Below are 22,842 nucleotides of genomic sequence, written 5' to 3' on the forward strand. Positions count from 1 at the left end.
GCACACTTTTGATTTGCTGTTTGGGTTTCTCCTCCTACACATATTCTCACATTCACAAATCTCAGATGTTGTTATGCAAAGGAAAGTTGCAAACATGACCACATTCCTCAGTGTGACAAGATATACTGATGAAAGCATAAATTTGCTAATTTCATCTCCATATCTTATGTTGCAGATGTTCAAAAGTATCACAAAAAATACAACCCTGATCGCAAAGAAATTGGAATACTGCGTAAATAAACACAGAGTTCAACGATCTGCAAAGATCATAAACCCATATTTTATTCACAATAAAGTGAAACACAACGTTAAATGTTTAAATTGAAAAAATTAGAAGAACATTTTACTCATTTTGAAGTTTGATGTCGGCAACAAGGCAGGTCCATGTTTGCCACTGTGTTGATCACACATGGCTTCTGTAAACTTTGTTCATAGACATTGATGTCTGGAAATGTCCCTGATGCCATGCAGAGATTTCCATGACAGAATCATGTCTGTTTTTAATGCAGTGCAACTGGAGGACCCACTGATCATGGGCATGTGATACAGATTTTTGATCTTTTCCCTTGCACACAGAGATTTCCCCAGATTCTCTAAATCTTTTGATGATATTATCTACTGTAGATTATTTGATATTTAAAGTCTTTGCAAGTTTACATTGAGGAACATTATTCTGAAACAATTTCCATCTTCAGATTGTAGCTGCACGAACCTCTGTCTACAAGGAGTGCAGAATTATTAGGCAAATGAGTATTTTGTCCACATCATCCTCTTCATGCATGTTGTCTTACTCCAAGCTGTATAGGCTCGAAAGCCTACTACCAATTAAGCATATTAGGTGATGTGCATCTCTGTAATGAGAAGGGGTGTGGTCTAATGACATCAACACCCTATATCAGGTGTGCATAATTATTAGGCAACTTCCTTTCCTTTGGCAAAATGGGTCAAAAGAAGGACTTGACAGGCTCAGAAAAGTCAAAAATAGTGAGATATCTTGCAGAGGGATGCAGCAGTCTTAAAATTGCAAAGCTTCTGAAGCGTGATCATCGAACAATCAAGCGTTTCATTCAAAATAGTCAACAGGGTCGCAAGAAGCGTGTGGAAAAACCAAGGCGCAAAATAACTGCCCATGAACTGAGAAAAGTCAAGCGTGCAGCTGCCAAGATGCCACATGCCACCAGTTTGGCCATATTTCAGAGCTGCAACATCACTGGAGTGCCCAAAAGCACAAGGTGTGCAATACTCAGAGACATGGCCAAGGTAAGAAAGGCTGAAAGACGACCACCACTGAACAAGACACACAAGCTGAAACGTCAAGACTGGGCCAAGAAATATCTCAAGACTGATTTTTCTAAGGTTTTATGGACTGATGAAATGAGAGTGAGTCTTGATGGGCCAGATGGATGGGCCCGTGGCTGGATTGGTAAAGGGCAGAGAGCTCCAGTCCGACTCAGACGCCAGCAAGGTGGAGGTGGAGTACTGGTTTGGGCTGGTATCATCAAAGATGAGCTTGTGGGGCCTTTTCGGGTTGAGGATGGAGTCAAGCTCAACTCCCAGTCCTACTGCCAGTTTCTGGAAGACACCTTCTTCAAGCAGTGGTACAGGAAGAAGTCTGCATCCTTCAAGAAAAACATGATTTTCATGCAGGACAATGCTCCATCACACAAGTACTCCACAGCGTGGCTGGCAAGAAAGGGTATAAAAGAAGAAAAACTAATGACATGGCCTCCTTGTTCACCTGATCTGAACCCCATTGAGAACCTGTGGTCCATCATCAAATGTGAGATTTACAAGGAGGAAAACAGTACACCTCTCTGAACAGTGTCTGGGAGGCTGTGGTTGCTGCTGCACGCAATGTTGATGGTGAACAGATCAAAACACTGACAGAATCCATGGATGGCAGGCTTTTGAGTGTCCTTGCAAAGAAAGGTGGCTATATTGGTCGCTGATTTGTTTTTTTGTTTTGTTTTGAATGTCAGAAATGTATATTTGTGAATGTGGAGATGTTATATTGGTTTCACTGGTAAAATAAATAATTGAAATGGGTATATATTTGTTTTTGTTAAGTTGCCTAATAATTATGCACAGTAATAGTCACCTGCACACACAGATATCCCCTAAAATAGCTAAAACTAAAACAAACTAAAACTACTTCCAAAAACATTCAGCTTTGATATTAATGAGTTTTTGGGTTCATTGAGAACATGGTTGTTGTTCAATAATAAAATTATTCCCCAAAAATACAACTTGCCTAATAATTCTGCACTCCCTGTATTGTTACATCTGAGAACCTTTGATGCTGCCATCAAATTCAAAATAAGCTGTTTTCAATACGATGTCACAGTTTAAACACTTCATAAGTTTTCTATGTTCCACTGTGAAAAGATGTGGGTTCATCAGATTTGTAAATCATTGCCTTCTGCTTTCCCAGGACTGGATGTTCCAAAGAAATTCATCCCACATGCAGACCAAGTAATAAAATGCCCCCCACAGCCCACACTCCTACAGAGAAGACCTACAGAGTCAAGTTCGTGACACTGAAACTACAAAAAGACAGAACAAGAATGGCTTGTTTTGGAAGCGTCTGCTAGTATCGTAGCAGAGACTTCATCTTGTCCTTACCATTGGGTGACATGGACAGACTTGTGGCTTTAGTCACTTCTGGCCATGCCTCAGCTCTGCCTGTGAATAAGGGAAATACCAGAACCCTGAAACTGAAATCTGTAAATTGAACTTAGCCATGTATTTAATTCAGTTAAGTTACAGCTTAATTAACTGCAATTGTCCCAATGTGATTTATATTGTAAGATAAAGACCTTTCAGTATTAAGAAAGAACCTCACTGATAAGACAGTCAGCTAACATTTTGGTGACTGTAAGAAGGAAAAGCTATTTTTTAACAGAGACCCTAAAAGCAAAATGTGCTATGGACATGACATTACTTGCATGCTGTATTGTACCGTATGTCTGCTTAATATTTCAGAGTTTTAAAAAAGGAGGGGGGGAAGGGTTAATATTTATATGTCCATTTTCATCATTGTTTTTTCAGCATCACAAAAATGTCTCTATGTGATCCGATTATTTTTCTGCCATAAAGCAGAGATGTTACATTGTCACTAGTTGGTGTTGTTGCAAATGACCAAATTATGACAAAATTACATAATGTTTTTCTTGAGAAGAGTCTTTGGGCTGAACCAGGCTCAGGGAGGGGCAGCCATCTGCAGTGCAGGGTGAGGGGAAAGTGCAGAGAGGAAAGATAAGTACAAAGAAACCACAAACAACACAGAGACCAAACCCAGTATAGTGATTAGACATCAGCTTTATCAGAAAGAAAAGTTTTACGCCTGAGCTTCAAAGTAGAGACAATTTAATGCTGATGAGTGTGTGGTTTGTGCATTTATCTCTGCATGTCAGGATAAGAAAGCTGATTTTTATCAGAGTAAAAAGATAAAAGGCAAACTGCATTTTATACTCACTCTGGCCACTAGAGGTCTCTCTTGCCTTATAGTGGTTCAAGGGCATGTGCGACAGAACGCTTCACAAAAGAAAAAATAAAGAAATCCTCTAATTTTAAAACGCATATTAAAGAAGTCAAAGCTGTTTTTAGATGGATTTTTTATAATAATTTTCAGGGTCCAATTTTCAGATGTATTTTCTGGAAATAACTGACAGAAACTTTGATTACTCCTTTGACCGCTAGTGCAGCATAAACTAAGTGCAGGTAAGATATAATGATATAATAAGATATAATTTATAACAAACAGAGAAGTGAAAAAAGTATTTCAAAGAACTGTCAAGACTTTAAAGCATTCAAAACCAGTCTTTCAGGTTTAGAAGCCAGATTACTCATGCATTGCCCTCTCTGTAAATCAAAATATTTTTTAATCGCATTGTGATAAGGAAATGTGACACCGGCTTCTGAACGACCACAATGAAAACAACTCAGTCTGACTACTCCCACGCACCGAGAAAGGTGCGTGCGTGCTATCCGTGAAAGATCTTACTGTCGATGCAGTTCTAGAGAAGACTAGACTGTTTATCTTTCAACTGAAGTCTAACTGAAAAGTAAATTAAACATTTCATTGGAAATGTGTCCTGAACTCCTGCTAAATGTTCATCCAACTGTTCCTCAGTATTGTTTGCTTTAATTATCATTATATTGCGTAACATGAGATAAATCCACAGCTCTAAATTATGCTTTACATACAACATACAATCTTTCTGTGTTTCAGACTTCTGCAGCTGCAGCAGATTGTATCTTTCCTCTGACTGAAGTTAGCAACAATTTCAACTAAAAATACGGACTCTGAGTGCCATGCTAGGATGTGGTTGCCTTCATGAATTGAGACCTTGTTCCGTATTTATTTGTTCTGATTTATTTTTAGTAAATGAAACCAGAAATGGATATGCTGTTGGTTTAGGTGAGTCAACAAATGCAGCAGAATATTTTTATTCCATGTTGCTGCAATCAGCTCTCCATAAACACCCTTCTGAACCCAGGGTCAGATGAAAAAAGTAAGCAGACACGAGGATGATGAGATAGCAGTATATGTAAGTGGTCTTTGTGGAAAAGAGGGAAAATCTAACACCTAAAAATAGGACATAAGACTAAGTCTACAGCCATCCTAGCAACTCTGTGGTGCTTTGAGTGTAATCTGTACATCAGCAATAAAGTGCTAGTGTACTGATGCTGGGTAGACATGTACCTAGTTGCTAGTTTATGTGGTAATTGAATTGGTCATTTAATTCATAGCCGCTGCTATAAATCCTGCCTTACTGAAACTAACCCAGCCACAGTGGGGCCACAAGCCAGTGTACTCCTATTGCCATTCCCAAGATACATAGGGAGGTATGTGTCATGAAGGGCATCCAGCATAAAATCTTTGCTAAATCAAACATGCAAACATCAAATATTTGATTTCAATGCAGGCTGCGAGTTAACAATGACCATCTCTGGTGTTTTTGGCCGTCAGGGTTTTAATGTTGGCTTAAGACAAAGAAATATGAAAGGCGGAAGGCATGTTAGAGGCATCAAGTGATAAAGAGGCAAGCATCTGGAGATGAGAGTTTATATATATGTAGGCTGGGGAAATAAAACCAGGAAAAGGTGGATTCAGAATATTCAGTTGGCATAGGCAAGAAGAGAACTTGAGTAGAGGTCATCTTGAAAGAAGAGCAGGTGAACAGTGTTGTGGATGAAAAGTCAGACAGGATGAGGAGATTCTGAAGCTGGGGTGACGTTGAATACCTACCAAAAAGCTGGATTTCAGGGCAGTTTGAAGAGAGAGAGAGAGAGAGAGGAATTTTAGGGTTAGTTTGATGGAGTGGTAGAGACCGTCTTCAGGGGGGAGAGTGGTAATTGGAGCTGATTAACTGGACATGTGTTTGCTGAGGAGGTGGTGAGTAGGTATGATTTAAAGAAAAGAAATGTGGATGGGCAGAGAGAAGTGGATTTTGCAAATAGGATGGAAATGGCTGTGGTGACGAGTTCATGAAGAGTGAGGAACATAAGGTGACGTATAAGAGTGAAGGAATGTACACACAGGCGGATTATATTCTATACCAGAGGTGCAATATGAAAGAGGCAGAAGATTGCAAGGTGGTGTCAGGGGAAGAAAAATGTTTATGCTGGGAAACTAACAGTTAGGCAGGCACAAGTTCTTACGTTTTTAGAAGTTCTTTGGCAACACTAATCACAGAGTACAGAGCTGTGGTTGATGGGAAGCTGGTGGGTCATCTTGAAAGGAACATGAAAGAGGGCAAAAATAATTTTAGGGAACTCAAGCACTAGTTTTAGACATTGCTTTAATCTCTCTAACTGATCAAGACGTGTGTCTGTGTCCACCTGTTCTTTGCTTTTCTCAATTTATTTGACAGACTTCAGCCCTTACATGTATAGATTTTCTTCCATGCTTTCTCTGCCTAGGTTCAATATTTTATTCTTATGGGGTGCTTGCTCAACCAGATGAGCTGTAAGGGCATCCTGGTTGTTTAATTTAAGGTCAGTCTTATGGTCTTACTACAGAAAAATTCAGAATCCTGTAAAATGTACCTGGCACATTTTTGGATATATGAGTAAAACTGCTTGGGTGAATTCATTAAAATCTTGAACATGTGCAGAAACGTAACAGAAATCCCTCATTTTTTCCAGAGTAGGGATAGCCCTGAGTCTACACGTGATTCCTGCCATTATATTACTTAACACAGAGCGTTATAATTTCATGAGGAACTGACACACAGAGCTGTGCAGGGCTGTGATTTGTCATTGCACAGACAGTTGTTTCCACCTCTACCCACGCAGTGAAGCAGTCATGATGAGTGGGTGTGGATGTGTGTCTAGACGAGCTGTGCTTTTCTTTTTCCGCTGTGGACACGGCAGTGACCTCGGCCCTGTGTACGTCAGGAAGTGACCTTAGGACCTGACGATGTCCTTATCGTCTGCTACGGGCGTTCCTGTGGCAACTCTGTTCGACTTTCACACATTGTGCTGGAATGCCTGGAATTCAGGTATAATTTTAAGCAAAACCAGCAGCATGAGAAATTCATGTTGGAAGAGTACTGACTATAAGTGTGCGTCTGTGTCCTACGGTGCCTCCTGACATCTGGACTGAATTTATCATATTATCATGTTAAATCATACATCAAAATTCTTTCTCACTGGTATGGTTTTCATTTTGTGGTTTTCAGTTCTGTCTTAGGACATTTTTAGATACTGGTGTGTGGAACTTTGGTAATTACCCTATTTAGTGTCTGGCTAAGTGTCTTGGCAGAATTAAACCATGTCTCAGTTGTTTATTTTGAATAAATGTAGACCCCTTTATTCAATCTTAGTTGTACATTACATCATGTAATAGCTGTGCACGGCACCTGTGGCACTTCCTCTGCAGTTTCACAGAAGGTATTTCAGAGGAAACACATGGACTTGAGGGGTGAAAGCACTTTTATTGCTCTTCACTTCAATAAATGTTTGGGAACATTTTCCATCTGCTTAAATGTTCACCCCTTCATCTTGTCTGTTTCTTTCCTATTGAAAGTTTTATGAAAATACTTTTTCAAGCTGCGCTTTTTGGCTGCTTCTGAGATTCGTACCAGTTAGGCAGTCGTGGCTGGTGGGAACAACTTATGTGGTCTGGAAGTACAACTAGGAAAGAAATCAGGTCTGTGTATTTCATTCATCCATAGTTTATGTGATAGAAAGAGAGCACACACATCTTTCATTTCACCTTCTTCTTTTGTAGCCATAATAGTACACTAAATCTTCCCAATGCTAACCAGAACAGCTGAGTGTCAAGAAAGGTAATAGCCACCTAAAAAACTATTAACGAACCATAAACCAAAAAAAAGGCATTCACTGAAATAAACCACCATCTTCTGAACAAACATATTAGAAACATGTTTTTGACAAATTTATTTTTCACGAGCCCCTGCTCTACATCCTTGAGTTCTCATTCAGTAAATTAGAAATGTGTCCAGAAGTTTTTCAGCATCACTGAAAGACGGTGTTATTGACAATCTGAGGGGAGGTGCACCAGAGCCGAAGGCATCAGACATAACAGAAAAGGCAGTTTGAGGTTTTATTTTGTTTTGGATGGAGGACTGCTCAGTCTGTGACCTCTGCTGGGTGTGGTGGCGATCCTGGAATAATGACTCAGTATAGCTTAGTAAAGTCAACCATGACTAGACAGCAAGTCGGATGTTTTTGCTATTTGTGGAAGTTCCAGCAGTCGAGGCTGATTTGCCCACCTTGTTGAAAGAGTACCTGCACATCTGGCAGAGCCAAACCTGCCAGTGCAAACTTTCAGTGACTCTAAGAGCCAAAACCTTAGACACCAATTGAAGTGCTCTGCATTTCATTGAATACGTGTCAAATGTTGTTCTGGGAGAAGATTTTAGTATTATTCAGGGCTTTTACAGCACAAACCATGTTTATTCTGAGACACTTAAATCAGTCAGAGGCAGCTAGTTGGCACCACCCAAACCCACAAACTGACAGAGCTAAATATTGTCTCGGTCAACTGTTGATGGTACAAAAACTTATTTTTGGAAGAAGAACAAATTCAGTGTGCAGTTTATTTACATACACATTTGTTTATTTTAAAACTTGATATTAACATATACATATGTTATTATATTCCCTGATGCTGAATGCTATGTTTTAAAGAAGAAAGAAGACAAAGCGTACATTTGTTCAGAGAGCAAATAAACCTTTTCCACCACACGTTTTCTGAGCTGTTAATTTAGTTATTTAATGGAAATAAACACGTGTAACAGGTTCTATGATGTGTCGTCTACATGGAAAAAGCTGCCAGTCAGATATTTAAATTGATTAATTTTCAAGTAAGAATAAAAAAGAATAATGTGGAAGCACTTTTTAACCTTAATGAGTGCAGGGTACTGTCTGATTTCAGACAAATCATGCCCATTGGCTTTCACATGTGTAAATATGATCAAAGAACTTTACAATGTTACAGTATCAGCACAGAGTATCTGCACCACAGACTGAACCTGCCTTGTATTTTGCATTACTTGTATGCTGAGGAATTTTGGGGTTGTTGGACTACTCTCCCTGAACATGTGTTAGACATTTCTGGTTCACAGTGACAGATTTGGTAGAGTGACCGGACTTTCTTTCAGCACACAGATCAATGAATTCTTTAGTAACATTTATAGGACAAATAATATTTTCATTACTTTGCCCTGTAGGTTTTGCATTCATAAATCAACAAGGAATCCAAAAGACTTTCCTGCATACCGTCACATACCAAAACAATATTCACCCAAACTGAATGGGGGTTATTGTGCAGGATTTGGATTTGGGTGTTTCTTCAAAGGAGTTCACTGCGACTGAGAGTGATACTTCACTGTCTGGGACATTTCCAACATCTGTAGGCTTTAGCAAAAAAGGCTCGACAGATTTTTCCAGTCTCAGTTTGAACTGGCAGATATGATTTCACTGTGTCTGATACTGGCTGACTACATCCCTTTCATACATGTTTGATCAAAGAACAAGAATAATGGAGCTTGACCGACAGTCTGTGAACTTGCTGCCCATATTCAGCTTAAACCTCATAATTTTCCTCAAGGTTTTATACATGTGTTTATGGCTTTAATATCCACTCTTTTAAAAAATCTCCATTCACCACAATAACTTATTATACTATCTCAGTATCTGGGATTCACTGAAGAAAACCTCTACTTTTATCTGAGATCTTTGAAGTTGTTCCTTAAACTTGCTGCATGTTACATTCATGCTAGCAGCTGTTACAATGCAATCCTTCCAGGTTTGGTCATTCTTGGAGGGTATGGAAAACACATGGTAGCAGCCAGGAAAGCATAGTTTCAGAGAAAGCTCAGTTTGAGCCCCAGCAGTATGTCCATACTGGCAGGCCACCTGGAGTCCACCTGCAAGCTACACACATTCTTTCCTCTTCTCTATCTTTCTGTCTGTCTCCTTTTATTTATAAGTCATGACTGGATGTCTTTCTTGCCCACCCATATAATGTGAGAAAAAGCTGATGTTGAAACTTAGGAATCCATTCCTAGTGTTCCTCTGACTGAGTTGTTTTCTAATGAAAGGCTTGCTTTCTATTTAAGTCATTGGCTTCAGTATTTTTGTTCAGGTCAAGGGACGCTGTGGCTTTGACTGTATCGTTGTTATATTTTATGTAACAGTGCGATAAAAGCAAATTATATTTGTAGAATGAAAACAAAACTTCTTGATTCAGACTTAACATTTCAACATCCTAATGAAATTTGGCACACATAGCGATTTCATCCTGATGAATCACTGATTTTCATCTAGCATAACCGTCCAGGCATGTGAGAAATGGGTACTGCTGAATCTTAGTCATCTGTTCCTAGTTTACTTAGACTGAATTCTTTTATAATGATGAATTACTTTCTATTGATGACTGTCTGGAATCTTTTTGTTATAATTTTACAAATGTGGGCACAACATGAATAATTGTTATAATTTGTGTATTTAATAGTGATAAAAATGTTTATTTATTTAATGTCACTTTTGTAAGATATGTTCTTAACGTTGCTGTAGAAACAGGTCAAAGCCTCTGCTTATCCAGGAAAATATCACCACATCGGCATGAAGGATCAGAGAAAAAAAACTGAAACCAACTTGGTTACTAAACAGTTTTTTAATTGCTTTGGTAATCTGCTGATTTTACTTTTGCTGACATCATGATGTAAAGATTGTGGTTACGAATCATGTCTAACCAGTAACTTGGTGGTTTTGCTTGCTCATGTCCTCTCAGAGTGAATTGTAACACAAGTTATAACCCTAATTAATGGGGAAGTGCCTTAAACCTGGATTCTTTCTAATGGTTTACAGGGGCAAAACTTCCAGTTTCAAAATAAAATCTTGTTGTACAGATATCTGGAAGGTTCCTAATGAGTTCATGGTCTAAGTCTTATCAGAAATCTTGATGTTTATTTTGTGAATGATAGTACCGTTTAGAGTTAGCAAGGGTGATAAAGGGCTTACCCTGTGATACAGCTTCACTTTAGAGGTCACCATGATGGATCATCTGCCTCCAGCTCTATCTAATCCTCTGCATGGCCTCCTGAATTTCTTCTCTGGGATCTTCCTCTTTTCCTCCTGCTTAGCAGTTCCGTAGTCAACATCCTTTGCCTAGTGTATCCAGTGTACGTCCTCTGCATATGTCCAAAGCAACTCTTCTTTATCTCTAAACCACTCGACCTGAGCTGTGCAGCTAAAATGCAAAATGGCTTTTCGTGTTAGGCTGTAAACATATTTATTTCTGCTGAGAGGCTGGGTGTTCTAAAATGGGTGTTTCTAAATATTGGCTCACTGCAGTTTTTATGCAATTCCATATTCATTCATTTGTTAAACTCTGTTATGACCATGTTGGTGTCATTCCTGGAACATGAGACTTAAAATTGCTCAAGTCTCACAGGTGAATCTGACCAAAAGGTTGTTGTGATGTCACAGCTTTGTAAATGAGGAAAAATACTTCATCTAAAACTAGTCTTAAAACTTGTGTTGTGTGTGAGCTGACTTTCCAACACATTTGGGATTTGTTAAAATGTTTATTTTAGTTCAAATCTCTGTGTTTTGTTTGCTTGAACGTAACGAAACTGCAACTGAAAATGAAAATAATATTGAAGAAGAGGAAGTCAACAAAAATCACCGCTGACCTTTTGGTTTGACACAAAGTCCAGTTTCCCAAATGAAATGGAATTGTTTATTCACCACATTCTGACTCTTACACTAACTTTGTTGCTCTTTATATCGCCTCACTAGACATCAGAAAGGTTTTTGGATTTAAAGTGTTTCTGCCCAAAAGTTTTCCAGCTGCTGTGTTTTTCCACAGGTCACAAAGGTATTACATCACATCAACATGATTGCAGTGATGGTCCTGTCCTGACTTTAATTATGATGTTTAAGAACAACACCAACATAGTGATTTCAAATATGCCTCACGTTTCAAGTTCCTGGTTAGTACTTCATGTACTTCGTATTCAACCTAAACTGAATTAGTCTCATCTGCCTCACTTTTCTTTCTGCTGTTTGCCTTCAGGTTCCCATTCATTTTCTCTCACAAGAGATCACAATGATTCAAATTCATGCAAACCTCAGACATGCCACCTTTACACCATGGAAACCACAGCTAAGAGAAGGATTAAGTCTCTTTTAAGTCTGACCCCTCAACATATTTGGGTTTCACAAGCATTTGAGGGATCTGGGAATGAAAAACCGTGAAAATATCTGCTCCATATTCATCCTGTGAAAAGATGAACTATATCTGACTGACCAGCAGATTATGTAAACATAAGCTACATAAATTCTTCTCCACTTAAATCAGAATTGTTACCACAAAAGCCCTGGAAGTTGTTTGACTTGTTGACAACCTTGCTAATGTATTTTTCTCTCCTTAGCTTATGTGAAGCTGTGCAAACTTAGAACCCCGCAAGACTGGAAAGAGAGGGAGGAGAGGAAAAAGAGTGTGTGTATGGAAGTGGAAATGGGCAGCAGGGAGGAGGAATGTAAAACATTTGATACTAGTCCAGTGGCTGTTTACACAGTAGTCAGCCCGTGACATCAGAGTCCAGACTTTATAAATGTCAGGAGGCGCAAGAAGGAGCAGTTAGCAAACAGCTGCACTGGTCACACCACACCGTCACACAGTTCAGTGAGACAGACCGAGCTCCATCAGCAACACAAGCCCCCATGGACCGACAACTGTGTGACTGTGTGATTGCTTTGGCTGTACTGCTGTGTGTGGCTACACAGGTGAGGCCTCCTCCAGCTTATTTACAGTAATCGATTCTGAATGAGACTTTTATCAGAGTATTGTAGGTATGTAAAGCTGAATTGTTTGTTTTCTCCCTTCATTGATCAATACATTTCCTTTTTAGAGTATTTGTTAATGTTTTCTGAAAGAAAGAAGGTATTTGGCTTGATTTTATTACAATGATTTGAAATAAAGATGAGATGATTAAAGTCATCCATCAAAAAAAGGTGATTTATTAGACAAGCAAGACTGTTGTTAATATTTTTATTTTTACCTAATTGTTAATGTCTTTTTTGGTTTATCAAATGCCAGAAATTGAAGTGAAATCACAGTTTACTTGTCACCAACTTACTCGTTTTGTCTAGCCAACTGTTAGAAACCAGCAGACATTCAGTGTTATGGTAACATCACAAATACAGACAGAAAACTCTTACAACATAAAAGGCGGGACTACATTTTTTTCCTTGAATATTATGTAAAATATTAATAAAAAGTCCCACCTGTGTGTTTTTTGCAGTTATGTATTAGAAAAGTTGTTGACTGTATTTCTTTACAGTAACTTTGTTGTAAAACCTTGAAGACTTCTCTTGTAAAGTGAAAGTGGACTTGGCCAGACCTCGCCTGTGTTTTGGCTCCATCAGACACATGTAATTGGAAGCAGTGGTTTGGCTTTACTGCGTTGGATACCGATTCAGCTTCTGAGAATGCTTATAATATTTTCTTTGGTTCTTTTCATAAGGAATGAGAGTAATAATTTTGGTACTGAAATGATCTCAGCATCAGAAGACGGATTTATGATGATTTTCTCTCATCTTTTCAGGTTTTGTCATATTGTCATACCTTCCAACTTATTTTTCTTGCTCCTCCAGGTGCTGTGCCAGTTGTGTGACAGGCCATGCCTTTGCCCCAATCCTGTCGCTCAGTGCCCCACAGGAGTGTCTGTGGTGCTAGATGGCTGCCGGTGTTGCCAGGTGTGTGCCCGGCAACTAGGCGAGTCCTGTACTGAGATGTTTCCCTGTGACAACCTGCGAGGGCTTCAGTGCGACTACAGCGCCAGCCTTCCCGGGTTCCCTGGAGAGTGTGTCAGTGAGTGTCACTTCTAACAAGCAAACACCCAGGCCCATGTCTGTGTGGTTAGGTTATTAGGGTGGAGGACACATAGGGAGGGAGTAGATAGAGCCTCAGCCAGTTTGCATGACTGGGACACACAGACTGACACTTAATGTAAGAGTCTGCTTAGCTGAGTGGATTCAGGACTCCTGCTGACACATTTCCTGTAATGATTACCTATGAGCATGATAAATTGCAGAGACAACACTCCAAATGAAAAACAACTTCACAGTGTCTCATTGAAGAGACTTGCTTTCCATAAAGTGATGCAACCACTTGCAGGGACAGCAGCTCCTGTGTCCTCACCTCTCTCTTGTTTTCTTCTGCTTCTTTCACCTAACGTAATCTGTCCATTTCCTGATTAAGTTTCCCACATAAATGGGTAAGCAAAGATGGCTTCTGTGTTTCTAACAGGTCAGAAGGATCTGGGCTGTGAGGTCAATGGGATCTTTTACCAGGAGGGGCAGTCGTTCCAGCCCTCCTGTGACACTTACTGCCACTGCAGGGGGGGCGGGGTGACCTGCGTGCCAGCTTGTCCACTGAATGCTCGTCTTCCCACTCCAGACTGTCCCAACCCACAACACATCCGACTACCTGGGAAATGCTGCAAGGAATGGGTGTGTGAAAACCTTGAAAACACAGTCATTCAGGATGCAATTACAGGTAATGGCTGCATGACTCTCTGATACAGATGTATTTTGATGTTTTACAGGTGGGGAAAAGAGCTAGCCTGACATGTTTAATGATTCCTTTAAATTTTCCTGACATCAGAGCTGGATGTCTACAACATATTTTCCAGTGTCTGGATACTAGTGCCAAACGTATGTTCATGTAGCGCATGAGTCTTAGTTACTCCTCACTGATGATCAATCCATATGTAATATAATCCTTCATTCCTTTTAATGAGCTCTGTTACTGGCGGTCATGTCTGGAAGTTTTTACTGGAGCATTTGTGCATTAAACGGGGTGTGTCAAGCCAAAGGAAAACTCCCAAAATCCAAATATAAACCACATTTTTCTTGGTGAAAACATCCTTTTTCCCCTCAGTCACCATGCTTCCCAGTTTCATAACAACAACCAAAGCTGTGTGACAATTAAACATATGAAGCCATGTCAAGACCTCATTACTTCATTAATGGAGGAGTGTGTGAGCACATGAGATGGGTGTTAGGGAAATGAAGCCAGTCTAAAAACATCTGGAATCCAAACACTGTCTGACTCAAACTAAGTTATGAGAACAGCAAAGGAACATTTTGTTCTTCGATACAAAACCTACTGTGTCATCGTTGAAAATTAGCTGGTTAGACTTCTACATGTTAGTTTTGTGGGCTTTATTTGCACAAAAATGCACTAAATGTAGCTTTAAAATTTAATGTGAGTAAAAAAAGAACCAGAGAGGTGAAAAAGTCCAAACAGCATCTATTTCACTTTACTTTAAAGTAAAGGTTTTCAAACTCTGTTCGGAAGCTGGATTAAGAGGAAGCTATATAAGCAGGCTGTTCACCATAAATATGTAAGTACTGAGGTAATGAGAGGAGTCAGCTGCTCAGATTATGAACAGGGAGCGTGATTATTCAGAGCGTGATTATTCAGAAGTTATGAAAAGATCTCCATGAACGTTTTGGCAAACGTGGGGATTTGCCCAACTTAGAAGTAACTTTTGAGTTGGAAGGATTATTGGTCATGGTAAGATTTGACACAAATTTAAATACAAACTTAGAGAGATGGTTTTGATTTTCCCTAAAATATGCCAAACTCATTTGCATCCAGATATCCTGGTTTCAGGACTAAATTCCTGTATGGTGGGCAGGGAATTTTCAGCATTGATGAAGGGATGCAGTCTCAGATTGTTGTTGTTTTAGTTTCGGTGCATTTAGACTTTGATTGTTCTAAAGGTTTGATGCATTTCCAGTATTTGTGTAGCTCAGACTCAAGGTAGTTAGCAATAGGCCACCTCAACGCAGGATCCCACAGTGATTAATCACTTCAGCAAGAGCAGGGATATTCAATTGAAATTTTAAGGAGGTCCACTGAGAAAATTTCCTCAAACAAGGGCCCACAACATCATAAAGTCCCACACTCTAAGTAAATGCAATATATTTTGAATTATGCTTACAGTTGTACCAATTCCAGTATATAGTCAGAAACTGTCAAACAAAAGAATACAATTCAACAGTATTTCAACAATCTTTATTATTATTTTATTCTAATAATAATATAATACTAAAAAGTTATTTGCTAATTTCAAGCATAATAAGGTTTCCATTCAATAATGAAAAAGAGCTTTTGATAAAGTTGTCTTCAAATAAACTGATTTAAAAATAATGAAAGGTGTAGTTTGAGTCCCCCTTCTCTTTTTTCTTCTTAGCTACATTCTACATGTAAATCATCTCTGCTTTACCACTTCTACTCTCAGTTTCCTGTTCTGAGTCACATGTACTCAGGGAGTTGTGTTTTTCCCGTGCTCTGACTAAATGATTTGATTTGCTGAGCAGCATCATGTGATAATTGACTACCGTAAAGGAAAAAGCTCCTCATTGTAATACACTTACTATAAATGGAAAAAAAAGTTGCCCAGAGTAAAATAACAGTGGATTTTGATGGGCACATGAAGAACGGCATCTGTGTCCGTGGTCCACCCACTGGTAAGGCCTTAGGCTCGTGGTGTAATTGTGCAGACTTAGAGTGTGACATACTATGACTATGCATAGATAATTGCAATACTTCATATAGTTTATATGCTAAGAAAACAGGTAATAAGTTTTATTAAAGTAAATGAATAAATAAATACATTTATTGAGGTATTTAAACTTTCATTAAGAAGGTTAATAAGTGCTAAATTTTCACAAAAAGTAGAATTGCATTTGTGTACTTAATGCAACATGAACTTGTACATGAATTTTCCTCTGACTGTACTCATTGGTTTGTGTGGTTTCCCTCCCCACCCAGCAATGAAACCAGATCAATTATGGCCATCTTTGCAGAGGCATCGCCTTCAAGACAGCAAGTTTTCACCTGCCTCCTCTTGTGTAGAGCAGAGCACCCAGTGGAGTGCCTGTTCCCAGAGCTGTGGGGCGGGTGTCTCCACACGGGTTTCTAACCAGAATCCTGCATGCAAACTGCAAATAGAAACTCGCCTGTGTAAGGTGCGACCTTGCCCCACTTTCCAGCCAGCCCCAAGGAAGCCCATGGTGAGTGCTAACAAAAACCACATCCTGTAAATGTGTACATTTACACGTACTCTCAGGTTTTACCTTTGATTGCAGTTTCACATATTGCTTCTTTCAAAACTGTAACGAGAAAGTTCACTGGGTCACACAAAGTATGTTAAGTTTTCAGAGACATGTCTTCATTTTTAACACAATATCACAAAAGGTAAAAAGACATTTTAAGGCAACTATGAAAACAATGATAAGAACCTGTCTAGTGAAGCGAGATCGATCAACTGCAGATCAGACAACAAACGACGGAGGCTCCAGAAAAGTGCAATCAAACGATGAGTTTATTAACACCGGAGAACAACCATCAGCATATGGCCTGTTTTGCTCTGACAAAAATACACTGGGTTCTGGTTTTATAGCATAGAGGATCACACCCCCACATACACGTCAAATACAGATCAAAAATACATTGTGTACAGTCATTGTTTACAGACAAGGGTACATCTTGTACATCTCTAATAACTATAAACAGACATATAACTTCTCTTTTTGATAACACCTTCCTTTTAAGGTAATAACTTCAAGCTTCAGGGCCTCTAAGGGCTAATAATTGACCCTCGTCCTCAATCACTAAGTAGACAGAATTACAGCAAGTCTCAAATAAGAAGCAGAAGACACTTGGGCCTTCGCTCAGGCCTGCTACTAGATTTATGTGTATTGTAAGCATGCATGCAATTAACCTGCTATGTTCTCATCTTCCCTCAACATGTATCACCTGGACACTCTCACCAGTGAAGCTTAAAACCCTCTTGGATAGAACATCAACTCTAAACAAGCACAGATATGCAATGTGTATAAACTGATCATAACTACACCAGTAAATAGAAAGGTCAATGTGATGACAAACATATTCAATGCAATATGAACCCTGTAAACAATATTACTGATAAAATAATACTGTAGAACATGTTATTAATGCATTTATCATAAGGCAGATTATATGATAGCAATAAAGGAATCTCTAAATCCCAACACTAGTTAGACACCCCAACGAAGCAGTGACAGAACAATTCCACTTTTTGTTTCGTTTCTGCAGTCTGCCTTTTGACACACAACGATACTGAAACAGATTTCATCAATCAGATGGGGGAGGGGTTCCTCTAAACGCAGACTACATTAAAAAAATTAAACATTTCAGCGTTAAAAGTACTAAAAGTGACTTTATAAAGTAGTTCCCACTAGTCACTGAAAAACTGTGGGTCCCACTTTCATGCAGCAGAGTGGAGTCGGCCTTCCTGTAAATCTGCAGTCAATGTTTATACTCGTTAACTAAGTGAACTACAACCTTTCACTGACCTGTTTTTAACCACTGTTTTTACCATCAATTATTTTTAGAGGCTTTGAGGCTCTAGAGATTTTTTAGAGGCTTGGTAGGCCTATGTCACTGATGTGCAGATAAAATATAAAAAGAAAGTCATATTGTCATGAAGGTTACCCAAACATCTTGAATCTTTAGCCTTACTGAATCATTACACTGATTACCTGCTTTTTCCTCTTCTCACTGTTGTTTCAGTGGGGACAGAAAGGAAAGTGCAAGGCCAGCTACACGTCACCGGGACCCATTCGGCTAGTTCACCAGGGCTGCTACAGCACTCATGCTTATCGAGTCCGTTACTGCGGTCAGTGCACTGACTCGCGATGCTGCACACCTTACCAAACCAGCACTGCTGAGGTGACCTTCCGATGTCCCACTGGCAGACTGCTGCAACGAGCTGTAATGATGATCCAGTCATGCGCCTGTCATAATAACTGCCCCTATGCACCTTTTACAAATCCTGCTCTGTGGGGATATAGACCCTGATCAGTGTGTAAGAGCACGGACTCACTAAAAATATAGACTTCAGTGACTGTTTCAAGGGCTGCACAAAAAAAGTATCCCCAGGTGGATTGACGTAAACAACGAATGGACACTGAAAGAGAATATTATCATTTTAGAAAACTGTGACTGATTTTGGATGAATATGCCTGCACTTATTTACAGCTTACAACTTCTGGAAAGCATCATTCTGCCAGTTTGTGACTTCATCCGAGAGTCAAAGGAAAGCAAGTAGAAGTGTACAAGAAAGGCAGAAAAGAAACATAAATGTAGGAGAGATAGGGACTGTAATATACATGTATAACTCACAAAGTAAGTTCTAGAAATACTTTTACAAATAACTTTCAGATGTGCACTGATTTGGTTTCTTTTTTCCTCCCAGAATTGTTCAGTACAGTGATTCCCAATAATGTTTCACCTTGGATATGAAAAGTAATTTTTAAAAATGAAAACATCTTGACTTTTCTCAAATCTTTAGGCTGAAGTTAAACACTACGTAGATATACTATTATTCAGTTTTGGGTAAATGGGTCAAATTAAACTTACAACTTGAAGACAGTTGACCATGATGTCAACTGGTCATAAAGATACTTTAAAAGACTGATTTTTTATTTCTAACTTGTAACTTATGTCTATAAATTCAACTTTCAGTGATGTAGAAATATGTATTTGTTAAAGACATAACCCAAAGAACGATTACAACTTTTGTAATGACAATTTCTAGATATTCTCTGACGTGAGCAATGCAGCTTTTAACTTTTGAAAGTTTTGTATGTGTGTGTGTGTGTGTGACATAATGGGATGACATTGCACTTTCATGTATTAGCCTGATGTAAATAACTGTAAAAAGATGTCTCATGTACAGTGATTTTTTTAAAGTGTGCCCTGTATTTTTACTCCCACTGGATTTTGTGCTTTTTTTTTTGTTTATTTTTTTTTTTTGTATAAATAGTTACATTGTTCAAACTGTAGCTTTTATTTCTGTCACTTCATCTGTCATGACTTTCTGCTGCTGATAAGCTGTTAAAACTTGCTTGTAGCACACCAAAATACACACTGATATCAACAAGAAAATGATTTTGCAGATTTGTGGATAAATTTAACTTTTAATAACTCTTATTATGATACTGGCTTAATGTGTTACATTCCTTTATTGTTCCTTTAAAGATTTTTTTTCAGTCTCACTTAAAAATACATTCTGACATCTTGTATGCTTAGAAATCTACAGTGGTGGATATAAGATGTTGTGGGTTCATGAGCAGCATGAGCTGAACATAAAGATACATTTTGAAATGAAAAAAGTGAATGTGATCTCTATTAAAAGTCCAATTATATATATTAATTTGTGGTCTGTGGAGCAGGAGGTACAGTGTTAGTATCTGAAACTAATATTGTATTTGGTTTTGGCATCACTAAGCAAAACAATCTATGGACATGTTTGGCTCAGTATAACTTATAATAGAAAACATGAACCAAACATGAAAATGAAACACTGAAGATGTTTTATTACACTGCTAGAAATCTAAAATTGAGAAAAGGGTTAAAACTTAAAAAAAAGAAAAAGAATGTTAAACTGGATCATTTTGACGTGCTGCAAAATAACTTAAAAACTGAAAGATTTCAGACTTTATTACATTACAGTTATTACAGTGAATTATTCTTTCTTTGACAGCAAGAGCCTCCGTAATGTAGTGCCAAATCAAACGTGTGGTGACGCCTTGTAAACAAGAACGTGACAAAAGTATAATTTTAAAAAGCATGGTAACTTTCTGGTCCACACTTCCTAACAACTGGTGGCTGTAATGTACCATGGAGTACATGTGGACCCTGCACTGTGGGGCCCAAATAGATCACCCACTGGACCCTTGATACTGGCTTCAAATGTGGGAATGCATGCTATACTGCGGTTACACTGTGGACCTCTCTCTGCTTAGTAGGTCTGCCCACAGTGCTACCACACAGGTCCCAAAGGCGATGGGGGAGCACTGTGCTGCTGGGGGAACCCACTACCATTGGGGTAAGGCTGCAACAGTATTAATATGGGCAGTATGTGTTAGAGTAATATCCATGCGAATGATTTTCTGGTTTGTTAATGTAAGTTTTGAAATCTCTTTTACAAGCTAATTGTGTTGTTGTTTTCTGTTCCATAGCAGGCTCATTGTTGCTAAACAGGCAGGACAGAACCACACTGTAGAACAGGCATAAGATAAATGTTGAAAACCCACAGATTCAGACTGTGGAACCATAGGCTAGAAAACTAGAGCTGAACTTATTTCATTTTTCACTTCTCATATGGCTTTGTCAGGATGAGAGCAAACAAAAGAGTGTTTAAACTTGTGAATACTGTTGCTTCTGCACAGCATGGTTACATTTTCCTGTTTCAGTGAAAGAAGTTACAGCCCACAGATGCAACTCAGGAAGTGTATAAATGTGTGTGTGCTTTGAGCTGTGCAGTGACGGCTCTCACTCATCGAGGAGGAGGAATTGTACCGACTGCTATCAAGGACACAATGAACAACTCTTCTTGCATCAGCTTTGACTTTACAGGAAAATTCCTGCCACCTGTCTACATTTTAGTTTTCATCACTGGCATGGTGGCTAACGGACTGGGATTGAGGTCAGTGCTGCAGAAATGGGAGAAACTGGGGAATGTCTCTGTCTTTGTTTTCAGCCTTGGACTTGCAGACATTTTGTATTTGCTCACACTCCCTTTTCTGATGGTGTACTACTTCAAGGATGATCAATGGATCTTTGGAGAAGCCTTTTGCAAGACAACAAGATTCTTCTTCAACCTGAATTTATACGGCAGCATTGGATTCCTCACCTGTATAAGTGTGTACAGGTACTTGGCTATTGTCCATCCAATGAGGATGATGGGGAGAATAACTGTGACTCATTCTGTGGCTATCTCAGTCATGGTCTGGCTGTTGGTGAGTGCTCAAAGTCTTCCAGACATGTTCTTCCCCAAATCACCCACAAACAATACTAAGAGGTGCTTTGATACAACCTCTGATGAATACGTTGGAGATTACCTGAAATACAGCTTGGGATGGACACTCACTGGTTTTTGCATCCCCCTGTTCATCACCCTCAGCTGCTATGGACATATGATTGCTGTTCTCTGCCGCAATGATAACATTGATGAAGTACTGAAACAAAGAAGCTTAAAGTTGTTATTCATCTTGATTCTTCTGTTCTCTGTTTGTTACATCCCCTATCATATATTAAAAAATCTCAACCTCTTGTCAAGACTAAGCGTAATCAAGGGGACATGTCATAAATGGTCTAATGGAGTCTATATTGGTCATCAGATAAGCCGTGGCCTTGTGTGTCTGAACAGTGCGCTCAATCCTCTAGTTTACCTGCATGTAAGTGAAGATATTTGTTCTCAGCTCAGACAGCTACTCCAACAAGCTCGCCAAGCTATCAGTAGTCTGTACAGCTCTAACCAAACTTCAGTCACGGATACTTGAAATGTGCCGATGAACATGATGAGTACGCATCATCTGAGACTTGTGTAAGAAACACAAAACATGGTACTTTTTACTTTCTGGAAAATGCTTGAAAGACGAGTCATTGCATTTGTGATGTAGTAGCATGGTGCCGTGCATGGGAGGTTTGCAGCTGGAATGTGTGAAAAAAAACAGGATATGATACTGCATGCTTTACTGCTGATAGAAGGTTAATGTTAACAGCATGTCACATGTATGTACACATGCTGAAAGTAAAGGTCAGTTTTGATTATGCTGTATTTATTGTATATCTATACTTTGAGCATTTGAATTCAAGCCTCCTCGTTCTTGTTCTGCTGTCTAACTATAATTAAAGATTTTGTCTTTCAAATTTCCCTTATTTTTGATAGTAAGGGCATAGTGGATGCTTTTTTTTTGTCTTTTTATTTATTTTTCAGTAACATAAACAGCTTTGTCTAGATCTCATTTTTGTTTTTAATGTACTAACCCTAAACAACACATTTCCAGCAATTGAAGATAAATGTTCCAAATATTTGAGGAAAATCAGCTTTACAAATATTTTTAAAGGTGGTAAATCAATTCAAGAATACAATTCAAGATTGCAAGAATACACAGGATGAGTTTTTGTGAAACAGTGAACCGTAATGTAGACGATTATGATATCCTCTGTAAATGCCACAGGATATCTCATGTAGAATTATTCTAACACCTACATTTAATTTCCTCTCTAAGAAGTGAACGGACAGTTTTTCCGCTGTCACCATGCGAGTATATGTTAGGCAGATGTTCGTTTACCACACATAGCCAAGTAAATGCACTCCTAATAAAGGTTTAAAGCCTCTGAGGTTGTTATCAGAAGCACTACTGACATTATACTTTGTCATTAAAGTCGAGATATTCGCAAATGTATTGTAATGTATGGTCATTTGCTTTAAAATAGCAGCATCATGTTTG

At 38.8% G+C, this 22,842-nt stretch overlaps 2 protein-coding genes across 2 annotated transcripts; both read left to right on the forward strand.

The window, feature by feature from the left end:
* The first annotated feature begins 3,628 nt into the window (after positions 1–3,628).
* ccn5 (cellular communication network factor 5) lies at positions 3,629–19,688 on the forward strand. Its single transcript, XM_031725723.2, has 6 exons — positions 3,629–3,720; positions 11,913–12,267; positions 13,138–13,354; positions 13,793–14,041; positions 16,328–16,569; positions 18,113–19,688. The coding sequence occupies exons 2-6, from the start codon at positions 12,205–12,207 to the stop codon at positions 18,398–18,400; spliced, it is 1,059 nt and encodes a 352-aa protein (XP_031581583.1). The 5' UTR covers positions 3,629–3,720; positions 11,913–12,204; the 3' UTR covers positions 18,401–19,688.
* A 1,162-nt stretch (positions 19,689–20,850) lies between these two features.
* On the forward strand, positions 20,851–22,364 carry LOC116309185 (P2Y purinoceptor 1-like). Its single transcript, XM_031725731.2, has one exon. The coding sequence runs from the start codon at positions 20,926–20,928 to the stop codon at positions 21,886–21,888; it is 963 nt and encodes a 320-aa protein (XP_031581591.2). The 5' UTR covers positions 20,851–20,925; the 3' UTR covers positions 21,889–22,364.
* The last annotated feature ends 478 nt before the right edge of the window (positions 22,365–22,842 follow it).

This window comes from Oreochromis aureus, linkage group 20 (assembly GCF_013358895.1).
Source record: "Oreochromis aureus strain Israel breed Guangdong linkage group 20, ZZ_aureus, whole genome shotgun sequence".
Taxonomy (NCBI): domain Eukaryota; kingdom Metazoa; phylum Chordata; class Actinopteri; order Cichliformes; family Cichlidae; genus Oreochromis; species Oreochromis aureus.

Coding starts and splice junctions, on each gene's coding strand:
- LOC116309185 (XM_031725731.2), top strand. CDS start 20,926: ATGAACAACTCTTCTTGCATCAGCTTTGACTTTACAGGAAAATTCCTG.
- ccn5 (XM_031725723.2), top strand. CDS start 12,205: ATGGACCGACAACTGTGTGACTGTGTGATTGCTTTGGCTGTACTGCTG. Junction 12,268..13,137: donor TGCTGTGTGTGGCTACACAG/GTGAGGCCTCCT, acceptor TTGCTCCTCCAG/GTGCTGTGCCAGTTGTGTGA. Junction 14,042..16,327: donor CATTCAGGATGCAATTACAG/GTAATGGCTGCA, acceptor CTCCCCACCCAG/CAATGAAACCAGATCAATTA.